This window comes from Solanum dulcamara, chromosome 6 (genome assembly GCF_947179165.1).
Source record: "Solanum dulcamara chromosome 6, daSolDulc1.2, whole genome shotgun sequence".
Lineage (NCBI taxonomy): Eukaryota > Viridiplantae > Streptophyta > Magnoliopsida > Solanales > Solanaceae > Solanum > Solanum dulcamara.
The window spans coordinates 70,867,019-70,884,475 of NC_077242.1; the positions used below are offsets into that span (position 1 = coordinate 70,867,019).

The 17,457-nt window shown below is 34.6% G+C and overlaps 2 protein-coding genes across 2 annotated transcripts; both read right to left on the reverse strand.

Annotated features, from left to right (window-relative positions):
• Positions 1-354: 354 nt before the first annotated feature.
• Positions 355-4,944, reverse strand: LOC129891370 (choline monooxygenase, chloroplastic). The gene is made up of 10 exons (XM_055966709.1): positions 4,581-4,944; positions 3,761-3,806; positions 3,436-3,571; positions 2,852-2,926; positions 2,534-2,746; positions 2,169-2,264; positions 1,893-2,014; positions 1,717-1,810; positions 748-798; positions 355-664 (listed from the first exon to the last, which is right to left on the reverse strand). The coding sequence occupies exons 1-10, from the start codon at positions 4,864-4,866 to the stop codon at positions 527-529; spliced, it is 1,257 nt and encodes a 418-aa protein (XP_055822684.1). The 5' UTR covers positions 4,867-4,944; the 3' UTR covers positions 355-526.
• Positions 4,945-11,176: 6,232 nt separating this feature from the next.
• LOC129891371 (choline monooxygenase, chloroplastic-like) lies at positions 11,177-15,793 on the reverse strand. The gene is made up of 10 exons (XM_055966710.1): positions 15,465-15,793; positions 13,400-13,445; positions 13,073-13,208; positions 12,789-12,863; positions 12,482-12,694; positions 12,128-12,223; positions 11,902-12,017; positions 11,721-11,814; positions 11,593-11,643; positions 11,177-11,447 (listed from the first exon to the last, which is right to left on the reverse strand). The coding sequence occupies exons 1-10, from the start codon at positions 15,748-15,750 to the stop codon at positions 11,358-11,360; spliced, it is 1,203 nt and encodes a 400-aa protein (XP_055822685.1). The 5' UTR covers positions 15,751-15,793; the 3' UTR covers positions 11,177-11,357.
• Between the last annotated feature and the right edge of the window lie 1,664 nt (positions 15,794-17,457).

Sequence of the window (17,457 nt, forward strand, 5' to 3'; positions counted from 1 at the left end):
CCACAATATGGAGTATTGTTCGTCGATTATTTTTATATTTAAGTTTTTGGTTTGGCAAAATTTGCGAACATATGTTTCTTTCATACCCAACGACTCCAAGCAGAGGAGGGTTAGCCGGTTAGGTGATCCAAACAGGGGTCAGGTATGATGTAACGTGAAGTTGTTCCAAGGCAGCAAGGTGTATCGTATAGGCCCCCTATTTTGTCTTCCTTAAAAGTCCTTTATGGATTTTGAGTCGGGAATAGTGTTGTGACTCATTTCTTTATTCTTTCATGTTGAGCTTTCGAGAGCCACTGGGGAGGGAAAATGAGTGTCATGTTGAGCTTACGAAAGCCACTGGGGAGGGAGGATGAATAATCGAGCAAATCCTCAAATTGTTATTTATAATACTTTTAATATCTTATATGTTACAATGGAAGTGATGAGGAATCAAACAACTGTAACAGAACCCCACTAAGTTGTGTGCTATTTATATATGTACAACATTTTATGGAAATCTCACCTGTGGCAAGCACAAAGAAGTACATCAATTAGAAAGATTTTCATATAGAAGGCTGTGAAAATGATGCATAGCCTTCTCAACTTGTGGTGCATAGCGGCCAGAGCAGTATGCAGGTGATTCAAGGCCTCTTTGAACAGCCTCACATAACTTTATATCTTCTATCTGTAATCAGCAATGTTAACCAGTGTGTATACTAAAGTGCACACGTCTATATACATAAAGATTGCAACATATTTATACTGTACCTGCACTCTCTCACTATCCTCGAGACTCTCTGTGATAAAACTCAAATCACCCTGTGAACAAAGAAGAAGAAATTGCTGGAAGTAGTACCTTTATCGTTGAGGAAGAAAACAAAAGACCATAACAATTGAAACACACTTCATACACAATAGAAAAATAACTATATAGGAAGCCTCCATAGGTGTCCATTTCAAACGTTTGATCTTAACTGCTATCTTTACAGACACGTTTCCTTTTGGTATCCACGCAGACCTCAAAGTTGCAGCAACTCCTGCTGTTTGCCCCACCTCCCACTGGTTCCCAAAAAGATCTTCGATAAAGAGAAAATGGCACTTCACAAGGGGAGGGTCTCAGGCTCAATAAAGGAATAGCTAGATGTAGATGAACAACTTTCCTTACAGCTGTACTGTAGATCACCACGCATTGACATGGAAATTGGCCTACAATGCAGCCTGTCGGGAGTTGCAAAGATCCACAACAACAACATACCCAGTGTAATCCCATAGGTGAAGTCTGGCTTGCAAAGTTCCACCAAGTCAGAAATTATACCACTTAGCCTCTTAAGAAAATTGTCACCAATCCAATCCCTATTGACTAAATCATTCTAGTACAATATATAAGTTTTGATCCCACTTGTCTTCCTAATCACCTCCCTGACAGAGCGCTTTCCCTCTGTCCCAAACCTCTAAATTCCACCTAGTAATTATATGATCTAATCTTGTGCAACCAATAATAAGGAAGTTACCAAATATGCAGATTAATAAAGGAAGTTAAACAATTGAGTGCCTCCAGCTCGTTTAGGAGAGAACTGAGAAAGAGCAGTTTCACACGGGAACCGGAGAACGTGATGCCCATTTTCTTTATTCATCTTGTAAAAAGCTAGATTGTGAGAATTCACAGAAAATGCGCGTATAGGAGTTAAACATGCAGTGAAAATGAATTTTTGATATTTCAATTTGTACTACATTTACCTTGAGTGATGAATCAAGAAAGTAGTCAAATATCACCAGACATTTCCGAGATCCTTGAGGAAGTACAAGATTCGTGTCCATCCAAGGACCATACCTACACTCCCCTCACAAAGCTCCAGAGTTAGGTTTTACATGAATAGCCGGTCATGAGGTTTATCAATATATGAAGCACCAACCTATTGATCATGAAGTTGGGATACACGAATGCATATAAAGCTTTTGATCCAAGTCGATCAAATTCTTGGTCCTTTTCTGCACTACTAGTTTCACATCGTTGGATGCTGGCTTTCTCAAGTATCTGGTCCGTAATTAAGAGTTACATGCAACAATAGAAGTAAACGTTAACCATACATTTGAGTAATTAGAAAATAGTCATCTTTAGACAACCATAAAATTCTGGAAATTGGAATAAGATGAAAAAATTAGAATGACGAAGATGGTGTTCGACATACAGTGGTGGAGTACGAGTCAAGTGTCAGACCCGAAGCAAGACTTTTATGAGCATATGGTACATGATAACCACCATCCAAGTAGTTGTCACAGAAGACCTGCAAGAGAAGAGACAGGTTTGAAACTTTGAATTGATTCAAGTTTGAAAATTTAGCTTGCTTTCCGTGATCAAGTTGATATCATTATTCTAAGCAACCGATCAGATGGTCAGAAAGGAGACGTCAAATATTTTTCCAAAAAAATGCATAGCCAACAGGAGGAGAAAGCATAAAATATGAAAGTATATTTCTAGATCTCTTTAAGAAAAACTAGGCTAAAGCCAACAATTAGAAAAGAATCGGTTTATAACCATAATGTGAGAACTAACCTTCCAGTTACACTCAATGGTGTATTCACGTCTGCATAAAAATCTCAATGAAGAATCCACTCCACCATCAGCCAAGATTTGGGATGAACTACCCAACCATTCGTTTCCAACCAAGTCAAAATCGGATTCTTGTACAGGCAAAACTCCATTTTCAAAATTGAGAAGTATGAATGGTCCCCATACAGCTACTCTCACTGGGACTAGTCCCATCTCCTATCCTTCATATAGAAAAATATAAAAGATCAAATCACCCTGACATTATACATATCGACCATGAACAGAGAATGTGGTTATATAACATATATTTATAAAATATACATTCACTTTGAAGTTCTTGATTCCTGTTATTCTAGTTGCCTTTAGAAGTGCTCCATTCAATCCGTATGTCCACCCCTGCGAAAGGAAGAACCATAGTATGAACTATATCGGATAGTACTTCCTCCTCTGTCTAAAGTTATAGTATTGCGCGCTATAACAACCAAATAAGTTACAAGAGAATGATATCCTCTGGGAGGTGTGTACGCGGCCTAATATCTAAATATATAGAGAAGTCAAAAAAATAAATAAAAATAGATTGACAAGAAGCAAAAAGTTTACTTCTGAATTAACTATTTAAGTAATTGATTATTATGTCCCTCGTCTGACTCGTTGATGGTCACAATACCCATTCATCATAACTAGACTCTCTTCTTCTAGTAAATGTCACTACATGCTGACTATTGGAGTAGAATGAGTTTAGATTTAAAGCCAATATCTGCTAGTTCACTCCCGTAGTTAAGTGACCATTTGAGAAATTAACTCATCAAAAACTGATGGTAAAATCACATTTATTACTGAGACGAGGAAAACTGAAATCAGCTAAAAGGATCAAGAAAGCTCTAACTGAGTAATAAAAAGCTCACATGGTATGGGCAAACAAAGCAAGAGCTTTTCCCACTTCCTGAGGCAAGAAGAGAGGCATGATGCCGACAAACATTGTGAAAAGCATGTATTTTTCCACCATCATCTCGACATACAACATACTCGACATTGCCCAATCTGTATTTCAACGATTAGCTAATTGAACAAAACAGACAAGGCATATAAGTTCATCTCAAGAATAACACGAACGAGAGTTAGTTTTTCCTTTCTCTTGCATTTAAGTGAAAGCTTTTGATATGAATCACATGCAGCTCACTAATATCAATGTTTATAATCTAATGAAATTTATGTCATAACAGTCCGTACCTTCCAGTGAAATATTGCCTAGGCTCTTTGATCTGTTCAGTGTACCCTGAAATTTCAGAATATTAACATTCAGAGAGCAGAATAACTCAATACTCTCTTTTTACTTGTCCTGTTCTCAATACAATTACCACAATTTTGTTCCCCGTGATCAGGTATTTACCATTGCCTATAGGACATAGCATTACTAAGCAGCTTGCACTCACATTGAATTGAACTTTGCAAGCTACACTTTGAAAATATGCCTTATAAGAGCTCTCATAACAGTATAGGCAAATTACTTCCACAACGTTAAGATTAAATTTTTCTCTATTCCCATCACGAAAATACATGAAAACGCGCGCACACACACAAAGAGAAAGAACACACACACCAACAGCTGATACAATTGCAAATGAAGAAGGACAGCTCTAAACATCCAAGCTTTAGCCATATAGATAATAAAGGCAAAGACTAATATCAAAAAGGAAAAAAATTGCCAAGATTGAGGGGCAGTATAATTGCCCTTGTATCTATGTAACCACGGAAACTTAGTAACTTAGTTGGTTGGCTATCTACGAGAACTTCCATCCTATTGTTCTCCTTCAATTTCCCAACCCCTATCCTATATGTAATAGTACACGTTTCAGTTTGTTTGTCTAGTTTAAGAAAGCAATCAACAGTCAACACATGTTGAAAAATTAAAATTAAAGAGTTGCTAGGAATAAATACCATCCAAAGCATCAATCTTTAAACTGAAATTCAAAGAAAGCAAGAATAAATACTATCCAAAGTATCAATCTTTAAACAAAAATTCAAGAATAGGTAGGCAAAGATGCTATACCAACAGCTTGCCAACTTTTGAAGAAGACTTGATTGAGTTCATGAGTGTAGAAAGAAGGGTCAGTGTACCAAGAACTTGGTGGGGTAATGGCTTCTTCAATTGGGATTTTGGGGTCAAATTCTTGAACCAATTTTTGAGTATAATCACATGAGATTTTAAATGAAGGATAATGCTTTCTGGGTTTTACAGAACAAGTGAAAAATTGAATCTTTAGAGGAGTTAAAGGAAAACATAATTTGGGTTTCTTGAACTGATGGAAAGAATTGAACTGATGCAACACTGCCATGGGATAATTATTTCTGTTTTTTGCAGGCCAAACAATAACATGATCTAGAATTTAGCTACTGATTGAGATTAAAATGTGAGAAGATAATATTCTAATTTTAGTCCTTTAGTTTAAGGACAAATTATTTTGTGTTATAAAATGAACTAATTTAGTAAATTAATAATAAGGATATAGTAATGGAAAGTGAGGGATTAGAGAGAATTATTGCAGTATTTGTGTCTATTTTCTTACACACTGCAAATAGCTATTTATAGCCAAAATGCAGATGAAGATAAGGGTAAATAATCGAGGAATAGCAATAGGGGACAGGGTTAAGTGGAAATGAAAAAGTGAACACAACTACTTGTATAAAGTTAGACAGCCACTTGCATAACACTCTTTCTTGAATGTCCATGTAAAATGTGTCTCATAAAAAAAAATTATACATGAGAAAATATACATAGTTATCCTGAACATCCATAGATGTTGTGCCTCGTTAAAACCTTACTAGGAAAATTCCAGTGGAAAAAAGTCAGTGAAAAAAAAAGAGTACACATATCTGGTAATATGCCTTGAGTGCTGCCTTATTAAAAACCTTACCAGGAAAATCCAGTAGGACAAAACCTTGATTAAGGGAAAAAGAGTATAACATGTATTTTACTCCTCCTGATGAAAACTTCATTTGATATTTTGGAGACGACACATTCTAATCTTATACCTTAGCTTCTCAAAAATTGATGTTGGTAATGCCTTTGTGAATAAATCTGCAAGATTATCACATGAACGAACTTATTGTACATCAATATCACCATTCTTCTGGAGATCATATGTGAAGAATAATTTTGGTGAAATATGTTTCGTTCTGTCTCCTTTTATGAAGCCACCTTTTAATTGAGTTATGCACGCGACATTATTTTCGAATATAATTGTGGGTACTTTGACATCATTTTACAGGCCGCATCTTTCTTTGATGAATTGTATCATCGATCTCAACCACACACATTCTCTACTTGCTTCATGAATTGCTATTATTTCAGCATGATTTGAAGAAGTAGCAACAATAGACTACTTTGTAGATCACCATGATATAACAGTTCCTCCGTGTATAAATAGATAGCTTGTCTGAGATCGAGCTTTATGTGAGTCTGATAAATAACTTGCATCTGCATAACTAATAATGTCTGCACAACCTTTGTTAATATAAAACAAACTCATATCAATGGTACCCTTTACGTATCGCAAAATATGTTTGATACCGTTCCAATGTCTTTGCTTTAGGGATGAACTATACCTTGCCAGAAAATTAACAGAAAATGTTATATCAAGTCTGGTTGCGTTAGCAAGATACATAAGTGCACCAATAACACTGAGATATGGTACTTCAGGACCAAGAAGTTCTTCATTTTCTTCTAGAGGTCGAAATTGATCTTTATCCACTTCAAGTGATCAAATAACCATTGGAGTACTTAATGGATGTACTTTGTCCATGTAAAATCGTTTTAAGATTTTCTCAATGTAGACAGATTGGTGGACAAAGACCCCGTCTGCTAAATATTCAATTTACAGACCCCAACAAAATTTTGTCTTTCCAAGGTCTTTCATCTAAAATTCTTTCTTTAGATATTTAATCGCCTTTTGAACCTCTTCAGGGGTTCCAATGAGATTTATGTTATCAACATAAACAACGAGTATAACAAACTCTAATTCCGTTTTCTTAATAAAAACACATGAACAAATGACATCATTTATATAACCTTCATTTATCAAGTACTCACTAAGGCGATCATACCACATACACCCTGATTGTTTCAGACCATATAATGATCTTTGCAATTTGATTGAGTACATCTCCTGAGATTTAATACTTGCTCAGGCAATTTTAATCTTTTTGGGATTTTCATGTAAATTTTATTATCAAGTGAACCATAAAGGTAAGATGTAACTACATCCATTAGATGTATTTTAAGATTTTTCTGTACAACTAAACTAATGAGATATCGAAAAGTTATTCCATTCATAACAGGTGAATATGTTTCTTCATAGTTGACCCGGATCTTTGAGAGAATTCTTGTGCAACAAGGCGTGCCTTGTATCTTACAATTTCATTTCTCTCATTTCGTTTTCTCACAAAAATCTATTTATAGCCAACTGGTTTTACACCTTCAAGGGTTTGGACTACAAGTTCAAAAACCTCACGTTTAGTAAGTGAGTCTAATTCTGATTGAATTGCCTTTTGCCATTCTGGCCAATCACATCTACGTCGACATTCTTCGACAGATTTAGGCTCAAGACATTCACTATCTTGCATGAGGTTAAGTGCAACAATATATGCAAAAACATTGTCAATCGTAATTTTCGATCGATCTAAATTTATCTCATCACCGGTAGAACTTATTGAAAGTTCTTCATTCACTTGAGTTTTGGGTTCACTGATTACTTTAGGAATATCAGGATTACTCCAATCTTGACCTTCTTTAGGAGGTTCTTTTATAGTATCATATTTATTATTCCTCACACTACTCTTTCTAGGATTTTTATCCTTTGAACCCAATGATCTACCACGCTTCATGTGTATTTGGGATTCAAAAGCTATGATACTAGTACATGGTCCTTTTGGGACATCAATACAGATAGGCACATTCACTGCAGGGATATGTGACTTAGTTATTCGTTTCAAATCAGTCAATTTATCTGACATTTGATTTGCTATTTTCTATAAGTGGATGATCTTCTGGACCTCCTGCTTACATGTATAGGTACGTGGATCAAACTGAGAACTTTCCACGCAATTTCTCTTTCAGGTTTCTTTTTCTCTCCCCCTAATTGTAGAAAAATTATTTCATCAAACCGACAATATGCAAATCAAGCAGTAAATAAGTCTTTTGTCAACGGTTCAAGGTAGTGAATTATGGAGGGTGAGTTAAACCCAACATATATGCCCAGTATTCGTTGAGGGCCCATCTTTGTACGTTGGGTGGTGCTATAGGCACGTATACCGCACAATAAAAAATTCGTAGATGGGCTATATTTGGCTAATGACCAAATACTAATTGTGATGGAGAGTATTTATTATAATTTACCGGTTTGAGACGTACAAGTGTTGCTGCATGTAAAATAGCATGATCCCAAACAGTAATCGACAATTTTATTTTCATTAGTAGAGGTCTTGCTATCAATTGAAGGCGCTTAATAAGTGACTCTACAAGGCCATTTTGAGTATGAACATGAGTAACATGATGTTCAATTTTTATCCCAATTGATAAGCAATAATCATTAAAAGCTTGGGATATAAATTCTCCAGCATTATCAAGGCGAATAGCCTTAATTGGATAATCTGGGAATTGTGCCCTTAATCTTACTATTTGTGCTAACAACTTTGCAAATGCTAGATTGCGAGATGATAAGAGGAACATATGAGACCATCTAGATGATGATTCTATTAGGACCATAAAATATCTAAACAATCCACTAGGTGGATGAATAGGTCCACATATATCTCTATGTATACGCTCTAAAAAGCCAGGAGATTCGATGCCAACCTTTAGGGTTGATGATCTAGTAATTAATTTGCCTTGATAACAAACAACACATGAAAATTCATCATTCGTAAGAATCTTCAGGTTTTTTAACGGATGTCCAGTTGAATTTTCAAGAATTCGTCTCATCATTATTGATTTAGGATAACCTATTCGATCATGCCATAACACAAATGTATTTAGATCAGTAAACTTCTGATTTACGATCAAATGTGCTTCAATTGCACGTTTTTTGGCATAATATAAGCCAAACGACAAAATTAATAATTTTTTCAAAATATATTTCTGCTCTGAGACACTCTTGGTTATACCAATGTATTCAGTATTTATTTCATTTAGTGTCTCAACATAATATCAATTTCTACGGATATCTTTAAAACTTAACAAGTTTCTTGAAAATTTAGAAAAGAATAGTGCATCTTCTGTAACAATCTTTGTCCCCTTAGGCAGAAATATAGTAGCTCTTTCGGAGCCTTCAATCATTTTCGAATTACCAAAAATTGTAGTAACATTTGTTTTTTTCTAAGCAAGTTGGAAAAATATTTCTCGTCTTTAAAAATGGCATGAGTCATTCCACTATCAATTACATAAATTTTCTCCTGATTGATTATTGATCCAAACAAAATTTGAGGCATATTCATATTTTTTTTCAAAAAGAAATAAAGTAAATATTATAATTAAAACATGAATCATTATACAAATTTTATTTACTTACATGGATTAAAAAATTACAAACATATTATTTAGTACAGACAAATAAAAGAAAAAATATTTAAATATTATTAGGCTTATCAATATTCATATTTTCTTTTAAAAAATTAAAAAAATCAGCTATATCCAGATGCATATGCCCAATATTATCTTCAGAGATAAAGTTTATCTCTGGATTATTTTCTTTCCTCTTCAAGGATGTCTGATATAGCTGAATCAGACATTTTGATGACAGACAGATCCGTGACCAGTGCCCCATACCTCCACATATATGACATATACTTTCTAAATTTTTCTTTGATATAGCTTCTGGCTTTTCAGTCTTCTTTTTATATTGTTGATCATTTCTCGGTGCCAGCCGATCATCATGATTATAATTTCTTTTTTGACCATGACTAGGGCCATGACCTATTTCTCGTTGGTTATAGTTTGTCCGATTCACTTCAGGGAGTGACGAAGAACCAACGAGCCGACTATTATGATTTTTCATTAATAGTTCGTTGTGACGTTCAACAATAAGAAGGTGAAAAAGTAATTCAGAATAATTCTTAAAACCTTTTTCGCGATATTGCTGCTGCAAGAGCATATTCGCGGGTGGAAATGTGGAGTATGTTTTTTTCAAGTTTGTCTTGCTCAGTGATTTCTTCTCTGCATAAATTTAACTAAACAATAATTCTAAACAAGATATAATTATATTCAGTTATATTTTTAAAATCCATTAATTTTAGATTGAGCCAATCATGACTTGCTTGTGGAAGGATGACCAACTTCAGATGGTCATATCTTTTTTTTAGATTCTTCCACACTTTAAGGGGGTCTTTTAATGTGAGGTACTGTAATTTTAACCCCTCTCAAGATGGTGGCGGAGAAATATCATGGCTTTGGCACGATCTTGACTAGATGCTATATTGTCATCTTTGATGGTCTCTGCTAGATCCATCGATTCTACGTGTATTTCGGCATCTAGTGCCCATGATGAGTAGCATTTTTCAGATATATCAACAGGAACAAATTCAATTTTAGAGATATTTGATATTTTAAGAAAATAAAATTCTTACCCTTTTGTTACCTTCTTAAAATTGTTCAAAGTGATGGAGGCTCGTGCTGATAACATGTTATAAAATAAACTAATTTAACAAATTAATAAGAAGGATATAGTAAAAAAAAAAGAGGGATCAGAGAGAATTATTGCAGTATCTATGTCTATTTTCTTACACACTGCAAACAACTATTTATAGCCAAAATGCATATGAAGATAAGGGTGAATAATTGAGGAATAACGATGGGGGACATGGTTAAGCGTAAATGAAAAAGTGGACACAACCACTTGTATAAAAGTACACAGCCACTTGCATAACATTTTGAAATTAAAATGTGAAAAATTATAATATTGAAATTATTTCATAAATTTATTTTTTATATATTAATTATATTTTATTCTCTTAAAAGAAGAAAGAAGAAAATATTTGTTGTTGATTGGTAGTGATGGTGTTTAATGACTGTTACTTGTCCTTGATGATGTTTAATGGTTGTTAATGGCAATGACTGAAAACGTTTTTCTTTTCAAACCTTTTTCCTTCTACTGAATAGTATAAATAGGGATGGTTGTCATCAAGGAGAAATCATCCTTTTTTGAAAAACATTCTTGCCCACACAAGACTTGATTGAAAGAATTGGTCAGAAAATAGCAGTAGACTTGCAATCCGGGATTCATTGTTCTTGGACGAGTTTTGTGAAAGTTTCAATAGGTTAGCCTCCTAAATTGCATTGATTTATCCTAAAGATTTCATTTCAATTAAAATTTAGTTAGTGTTTTCTAAGTGGGTTCAAATTATATTGTTATGATATTTTGTAAGTTGGTGATATGGAATAATGCTTCCGCTATGCATGTTCTAACATACACAACTATAGTTTTAAAAAATTACAATTGGTAGTAATAGTTAGGGTTTTATAGTACATGTCTCTCTCTTCTCTCCCTCGCTTTTCTCCACTCTCTCTCCGCGCTCTTACTGACCTCTTTCCCCTCTCTCTATACAAATCCTTTTCAATGATACAAAATACAAATGAGATAATACAAATATACATGAATATAAATATAATTTATTAAAAAATTCAACATTGATACAAATTGTATTTGTTAATAGCCTTGAACATGATACAAGGGAAAATTATTAGCAAAGGTATCCTAATTGTCGTTCAAAGTTCAAGGTGTTACTTATTACTTGCCTTAGTAGTGAATTCATGTAGCAAGCACAAAGAAGTACATCAATTAGAAAGATTTTCATAGCGCCCAGAGCAGTATGCAGGTGATTCAAGGCCTCTTTGAATAGCTTCACATAACTTCATATCCTCAATCTGTAAATTGTATAATGTAATCAGCAATGTTAACCAGAGTGTAATGAGCGTGCGCGTCTGAATACATACAGTCTACATACATATATGCGATTAACGTGACAATGACAAAAGTTGATCAGGAAAAAACTTGTATATTTTCCTGTACCTGCACTGTCTCACTATCCTCGAGACTCTGTGCGATAAAACTCTCATCACCCTGTGAACAAAGAAGATGAAATTACTCGAAGTAATGCCTTTATCTTTGAGTAAGAAAACATATTGTACTACATTTACCTTGTGAGATGAATCAAGAAAGTAGTCAAATATCACTAGACATTTACGAGGTCCTTGAGGCAGTACAAGATTCGTGTCCATCCAAGGACCGTACCTACATTCCCCTCACAAAGCTCAAAGAGTTTAGTTATACAAGAATTGCCGGTCATGAGGTTTATCTATATATGAATGAAGCACCAACCTACTGATCATGAAGTTGGGATACACAAATGCATATAAAGCTGGTTTTGATCCAAGTCGATCAAATTCTTGGTCTTTTTCTGCATCACATCGTTGGATGCTGACTTTCTCAAGTATCTATCGTTATGAGGAGTTACATGCACCGATAGAAGTAAACGTTAACCATAAGTGGTGGTGTTGGAGTAAGATGAAAAAAATAAGAATGACGAAGATGGTGTTGGGCATACAGTGGTGGAGTACGAATCAAGTTTCAGAACCGAAGCATAACTTTTATGAACATATGGTACATGATAACCACCATCCAAGTAGTTGTCACAGTAGACCTGCAAGAGAACAGACTGGTTTGAAACTTTAAATTGATTCAAGTTTAAAAATTTAGCTTGATTCTAAGCAATTGATCAAATAGTAAGAAAGGAGACGTCAAATACTTTTCTCGACCAGAGTTTATACTAAAATGCATAGCTAACACGAGGAGAAAGCATAAAAAGTAAACGTATATTTCTAGATCTTCTTCCGAAAAAACTAGGCTAAAGACAAAAATTAGAAAAGATCTGGTTTATAACCATAATGTGAGAACTAACCTTCCAGTTACACTCAACGGTGTATTCACGTCTGCATAAAAAACTTAATGAAGAATCTACTCCACCATCAGCCAAGATTTGGGATGAATTACCCAGCCATTCATTTCCAACCAAGTCAAGATCAGCTTCTTCTTGGGGCAAAACTCCATTTTCGAAATTGAGAAGTATGAATGGTCCCCATACAGCTACTCTCACTGGGACTAGTCCCATCTCCTATCCTTCATATAGAAAAATATAGAAGATCAAATCAACCCAACATTTTACATATCGACCATGAACAAAGAATGTGGTTATATAACATATATACATTCACTTTGAAGTTCTTAATTCCTGTTATTCTAGTTGCCTTTAGAAGTGCTCCATCCAATCCATATGTCCACCCCTGCGAATGGAAGAACCATTAGATGAAGTATATCGGATAGTACTTCGTCCTCTATGTCTAAAATTATAGTATTACATGCTATATATAAGAACCAAACAAGTATCAAGAGAATGATATCCTCTGGGATGCGTGTACGAGGCTAATATCTAAGTACATAAAGGATAGCTAAAAGGATCAAAAAAGCTCTATCTTTGCAATTAAAAACTCACATGGTATGGACAAACAAAGCAAGAGTTTTTCCCACTTCCTGAAGCAAGAGGAGTGGCACGATGACGACAAACATTGTGAAAAGCATGTACTTTTCCACCATCATCTCGACATACAACATACTCGACATTGCCCAATCTGTATTTCAACGATTAGCTACTTGAACAAAAAAGATAGGCATATAAGTTCATCTCAAGAATAACACGAATGAGAGTTAATTTTTGCTTTCTCTTGCATTTAAGTGATGAAAGCTTTGGATATAAATCACTTGCAACTCACAAATATCAATGGTTATAATCTAATGAAATTTTTGTCATAACAGTCCGGACCTTCCAGTGAAATATTGCCTAGGCTCTTTGATCTGTTCAGTGTACCCTGAAATTGCAGAAGAGAAAATGCACATTCAGAGAGCAGAATAACTCAATACTCTTTCTTTACTTATCCTGTTGTCAATTACCACAACTTTGTTCCCCGTGATCAGGTTTTTTACCAACGCCTCTAGGATATAGCATATTAAGCAGATTGCACTAACTTTGAATTGAACTTTGCAAGCTACACTTTGGAAATACTTCATATTAAGCATGTTGTGCTTTGAAAGAGCTCTCATAACAGTATAGGCAAATTACTTCGACAACGTTAGACTAAATTTTTCTCTATTCCCACCATGGAAATACACGTACACATGAAAAACACACACACAGAGAAAGAGAGAGAAACTTATGTAAGAGATCTACAAGAGCTATGTTCCAAGACTGCAATACCAACATCTATGCCAATTACTGATATAGTTGCAAATGAAGGAAGAAAGCTCTAAAACATCCAAACTTTAGCCATGCAGATAATAAAGGCAAAGATTAATATCAAAAAGAAAAACAATGGCTACCTGAATCTTAGTAGTTCAGTTAGTTGACTACCTGAACTTCCACCTATTGTTGGGGCTTCGATTCCCCACCGGTAATTCGTTCCCACAAAGGGGTTGGTTGGTTTGAAGACAAGTTATACTGGGATTAGATACAATGGGATTAGTTATGTTGGATTATTTCTTATTGCCAGTTTGTTTTGTTGTTTAAAAAATAACACACATTGTATAATTTCTAAGACGAAGTTGTTTGTTTACAACATACCCTCCACCTTATTTAGTAGAAAAAGGGTTTGTGCGACCACATGTTTTCATTGTTTTAACCAAACAAGGGATAAGATGATACTATGTTTTATTCCAAGAGTATTTATGCTTGTCCACCATACCAAACTGTAGAGATATGACACCTGGGCCTACCAAGACTCAAATCAAACTGTAAAGATATGATACTTTGAGCCTAACTCAACCTCAAAAGTTAGCCCATAAGGGGAGAATTTTCCAAGTGCATATAAGCAGACCACCAGTCCATTTTCCAACCAATGTGAGACTCTAATCCACTCTAACACCCCATTCACGCATAGGCCCAACTAAAGCATGGACCGAAAGCCAAAAATATGGATGGACCAAGCATTGATACCATGTAAAAATATTGTACCTCAGTCTAACTCAACCTCAAAAGCTAGCTCACAAAGGAAGAATTGTCCAAGTCCATATAAGCAGACCACTAGTTTATTCCCCAACCAATGTGGGAATCTAATCTACTCTAACGCCCCGTTCATGCCTAAGCCCACTGAAGTGTGAGCCGAGAGCCCAAAACAGGGATGTACCTGACCAAAGGTGGATCCAAGATTTTGAGGTTCTAGGTGCCGCACGACATATACTTTGAACAATAGTGTGGTTCGAATATTCACATTAGTCAACTAAATAAGTTTTATGATCAAGTTTTGACCCATTGTACTATAACTTTATTTTTAAACAATAAAAAGCCTTGAACGTGTTAACTATTTTTCATAAAAACATCCCTAAGAACAAATTTGAACCCATGATCATAGCGAATGTAATTTGACTACTTACCAGTGGAGCTACAAAACTAATTGCTTCTCTGGGTGGCATGTGATATATAGACACAATTTGTATATATTTAAACCTATATATATAGAGTTTCAACCAAGACCACCGGGTGCCATGACACCCCAAGCTTGTACATAGATACACCCCTATACCATGAAAAGATATAGGACTTGGGCCTAACTCAACCTCAAAAGCTAGCTGGGGAGGATTGTCCAAGTTCATATAAGCAGATTACCAATCTCCAACCAATGTGGAATCCTAACCCACTCTAACACAAACGACCCTCTCTTCACAATAAAACTTAAAAGAAGCTGCAGTATGCTAATAAATTCAATAATTCCAGTAAGTTGCAGAAGACCAAAATGAAAAAAAAAACACAGAAATATGAAAATGCAGAGAAAGCAAGAATAAAATGCTATCCAAAGTATTAATCTTTAAATGAAAATTCAACAATGCTGTTATACCAACTGTTTGCCAGCCTTTGAAGAAGACTTGATTGAGTTCATGAGTGTAAAAAGAAGGGTCAATGTACCAAGAACTTGGTGGTGTAATGGCTTCTTCAATTGGGATCTTGGGGTCAAATTCTTGAACCAGTTTTTGAGTATAATCACATGAGATTTGAAATGAAGGATAATGCTTTCTGGGTTTTACAGAAGAAGTGAAAATCTGAATCTTTAGTAGAGTTAAAGGACAACATAATTTGTGTTTCTTGAACTGATGAAAGGAACTGAAGTTCTGCAGCATTGCCATGGAAAAATGATGAAGAATGTCACTCACTATAGCAGATGGAAAAAGTTTGATGTGCTATAGCGGCTCAACATATATCTGATTTTATTATCAACCAAGTAAAATGGTTGTCTTTAATGGTGTATAGTTCATTTACTTTTTAAGTGGATAAATTACCCACTAATATTTTCCTCCACTTGTATATATGGCTATAAATATAGCCTTATACTTCAATGTAAAAATACACATAAAAGAAGAGAACTACTACTACTCTCTCTATATTAATACTTTCTATATATATTCTCTTGCTCTTCTTTCTTTATAAAATTGTCAAGTTAGTTAGTTTATAACACGTTATCAGCACGAAACTCTAATTTTTCAGAAAATTAACTTCTATATCAGGTATATCTACTAAAGAAATTTAATTTTTAAGTTATCTTTGTTACTTTCAAATTAATTTTCATCATGTCAAACTTGTCAAACTTGGAATTTGTGGCACTTGATATTTCTAGTAAAAATTATTTGTCATGGGTACTTGATACTGAAATTCACCTTACCGCTAAGGGTCTTAGTGATGCTATAATTGAAGGAAATACAACATCAAGTCAGGATAAAACAAAGGTTATGATTTTCCTTCGTCATCATCTAGATGAAAGCCTGAAAATGGAATACTTGACAGTGAAAGATTCACTTGAATTGTGGAAAGACTTAAAAGGGAGATATGACCACCTCAGGGCAACGGTATTGCCAAGGGCTCGTTATAAGTGGATGCATTTACGGTTTCAAGATTTTAAAATCGTAATTGAATATAATTCTGTTGTATTTAGAATAACTTCCCAATTAAAATTATGTGGGGAAACTATAAATGATGAGGACATGTTAGAAAAGACACTAACTACTTTTCATGCCTCTAATGTAATATTACAGCAGCAATACCGTGAAAAGGGTTTTAAAAAATATTCTGAATTGATCTCATGCCTTCTGGTGGCTGAGCAACATAATGCCCTTTTAATGAAAAATCATCAAGCCCGTCCTACTGGAACTGCTCCGTTACCGGAGGTAAATATGATAAAAGCACACGGCCAGTCTGAAAGAAGACAAAATAAAAATTATGGCCACAATAATGTGCGTGGACGTGACAATGACAGAAGACGATTTAATAATCATCGTGGTGGTGGTCAACATAAAAGGGAGAACAATATCAGTTCTCAAAATGGCCCTTCAAGAAGTAACTGTCATCGTTGTGGCATGAAAGACCACTGGAAAAATGAATGTCGGACAACTGAGTATTTTGTAAGACTTTATCAAAATTCTTTCAAAAGAAAGGCAAATAGAGGTGGTGCCTCTTCTTCTAATGCTCGGATAGAGTCACACTTGACATTCGAAAATAATGACGAGGCAAGGCCTTTGAATAATGATAATATTGAAGCAAATCTGGCTTTAAGGGATGATGATTTTAATGACCTCAATGATATTACTCAATTGGAGGTTGAAGATTTTTTTAAGGATCTTAATTGATGTTTAATTTCATATTTTTCAATATGTTGTCATGTACTTTGAATTATTGTGTTTTTACGTTTATGTATTTGAAAAAAATAAAAAAATAAATCAGGGCCACATTTTTATGATAATTGTATATTGTTTATTATATTATGATATTTTACAATATTGTAATTAATTACTATTAGTGTGCTATTATTTAATCTTAATATCATATTGTTACTAAAAATA

Excerpts from the sequence above, each read along its gene's own strand:
- LOC129891370 (XM_055966709.1), bottom strand. The coding sequence starts at position 4,866 with ATGGCAGTGTTGCATCAGTTCAATTCTTTCCATCAGTTCAAGAAACCC. Across the intron at positions 1,811-1,892 it reads CCCAACTTCATGATCAATAG|GTATGGTCCTTGGATGGACA; the intron begins GTTGGTGCTTCA and ends AGGGGAGTGTAG. Across the intron at positions 799-1,716 it reads TTCTTGATTCATCACTCAAG|GGTGATTTGAGTTTTATCAC; the intron begins GTAAATGTAGTA and ends CTTTGTTCACAG.
- LOC129891371 (XM_055966710.1), bottom strand. The coding sequence starts at position 15,750 with ATGGCAATGCTGCAGAACTTCAGTTCCTTTCATCAGTTCAAGAAACAC. Across the intron at positions 13,209-13,399 it reads AGGCAATATTTCACTGGAAG|ATTGGGCAATGTCGAGTATG; the intron begins GTCCGGACTGTT and ends GTTGAAATACAG. Across the intron at positions 12,018-12,127 it reads TTGATTCGTACTCCACCACT|ATACTTGAGAAAGTCAGCAT; the intron begins GTATGCCCAACA and ends TCATAACGATAG.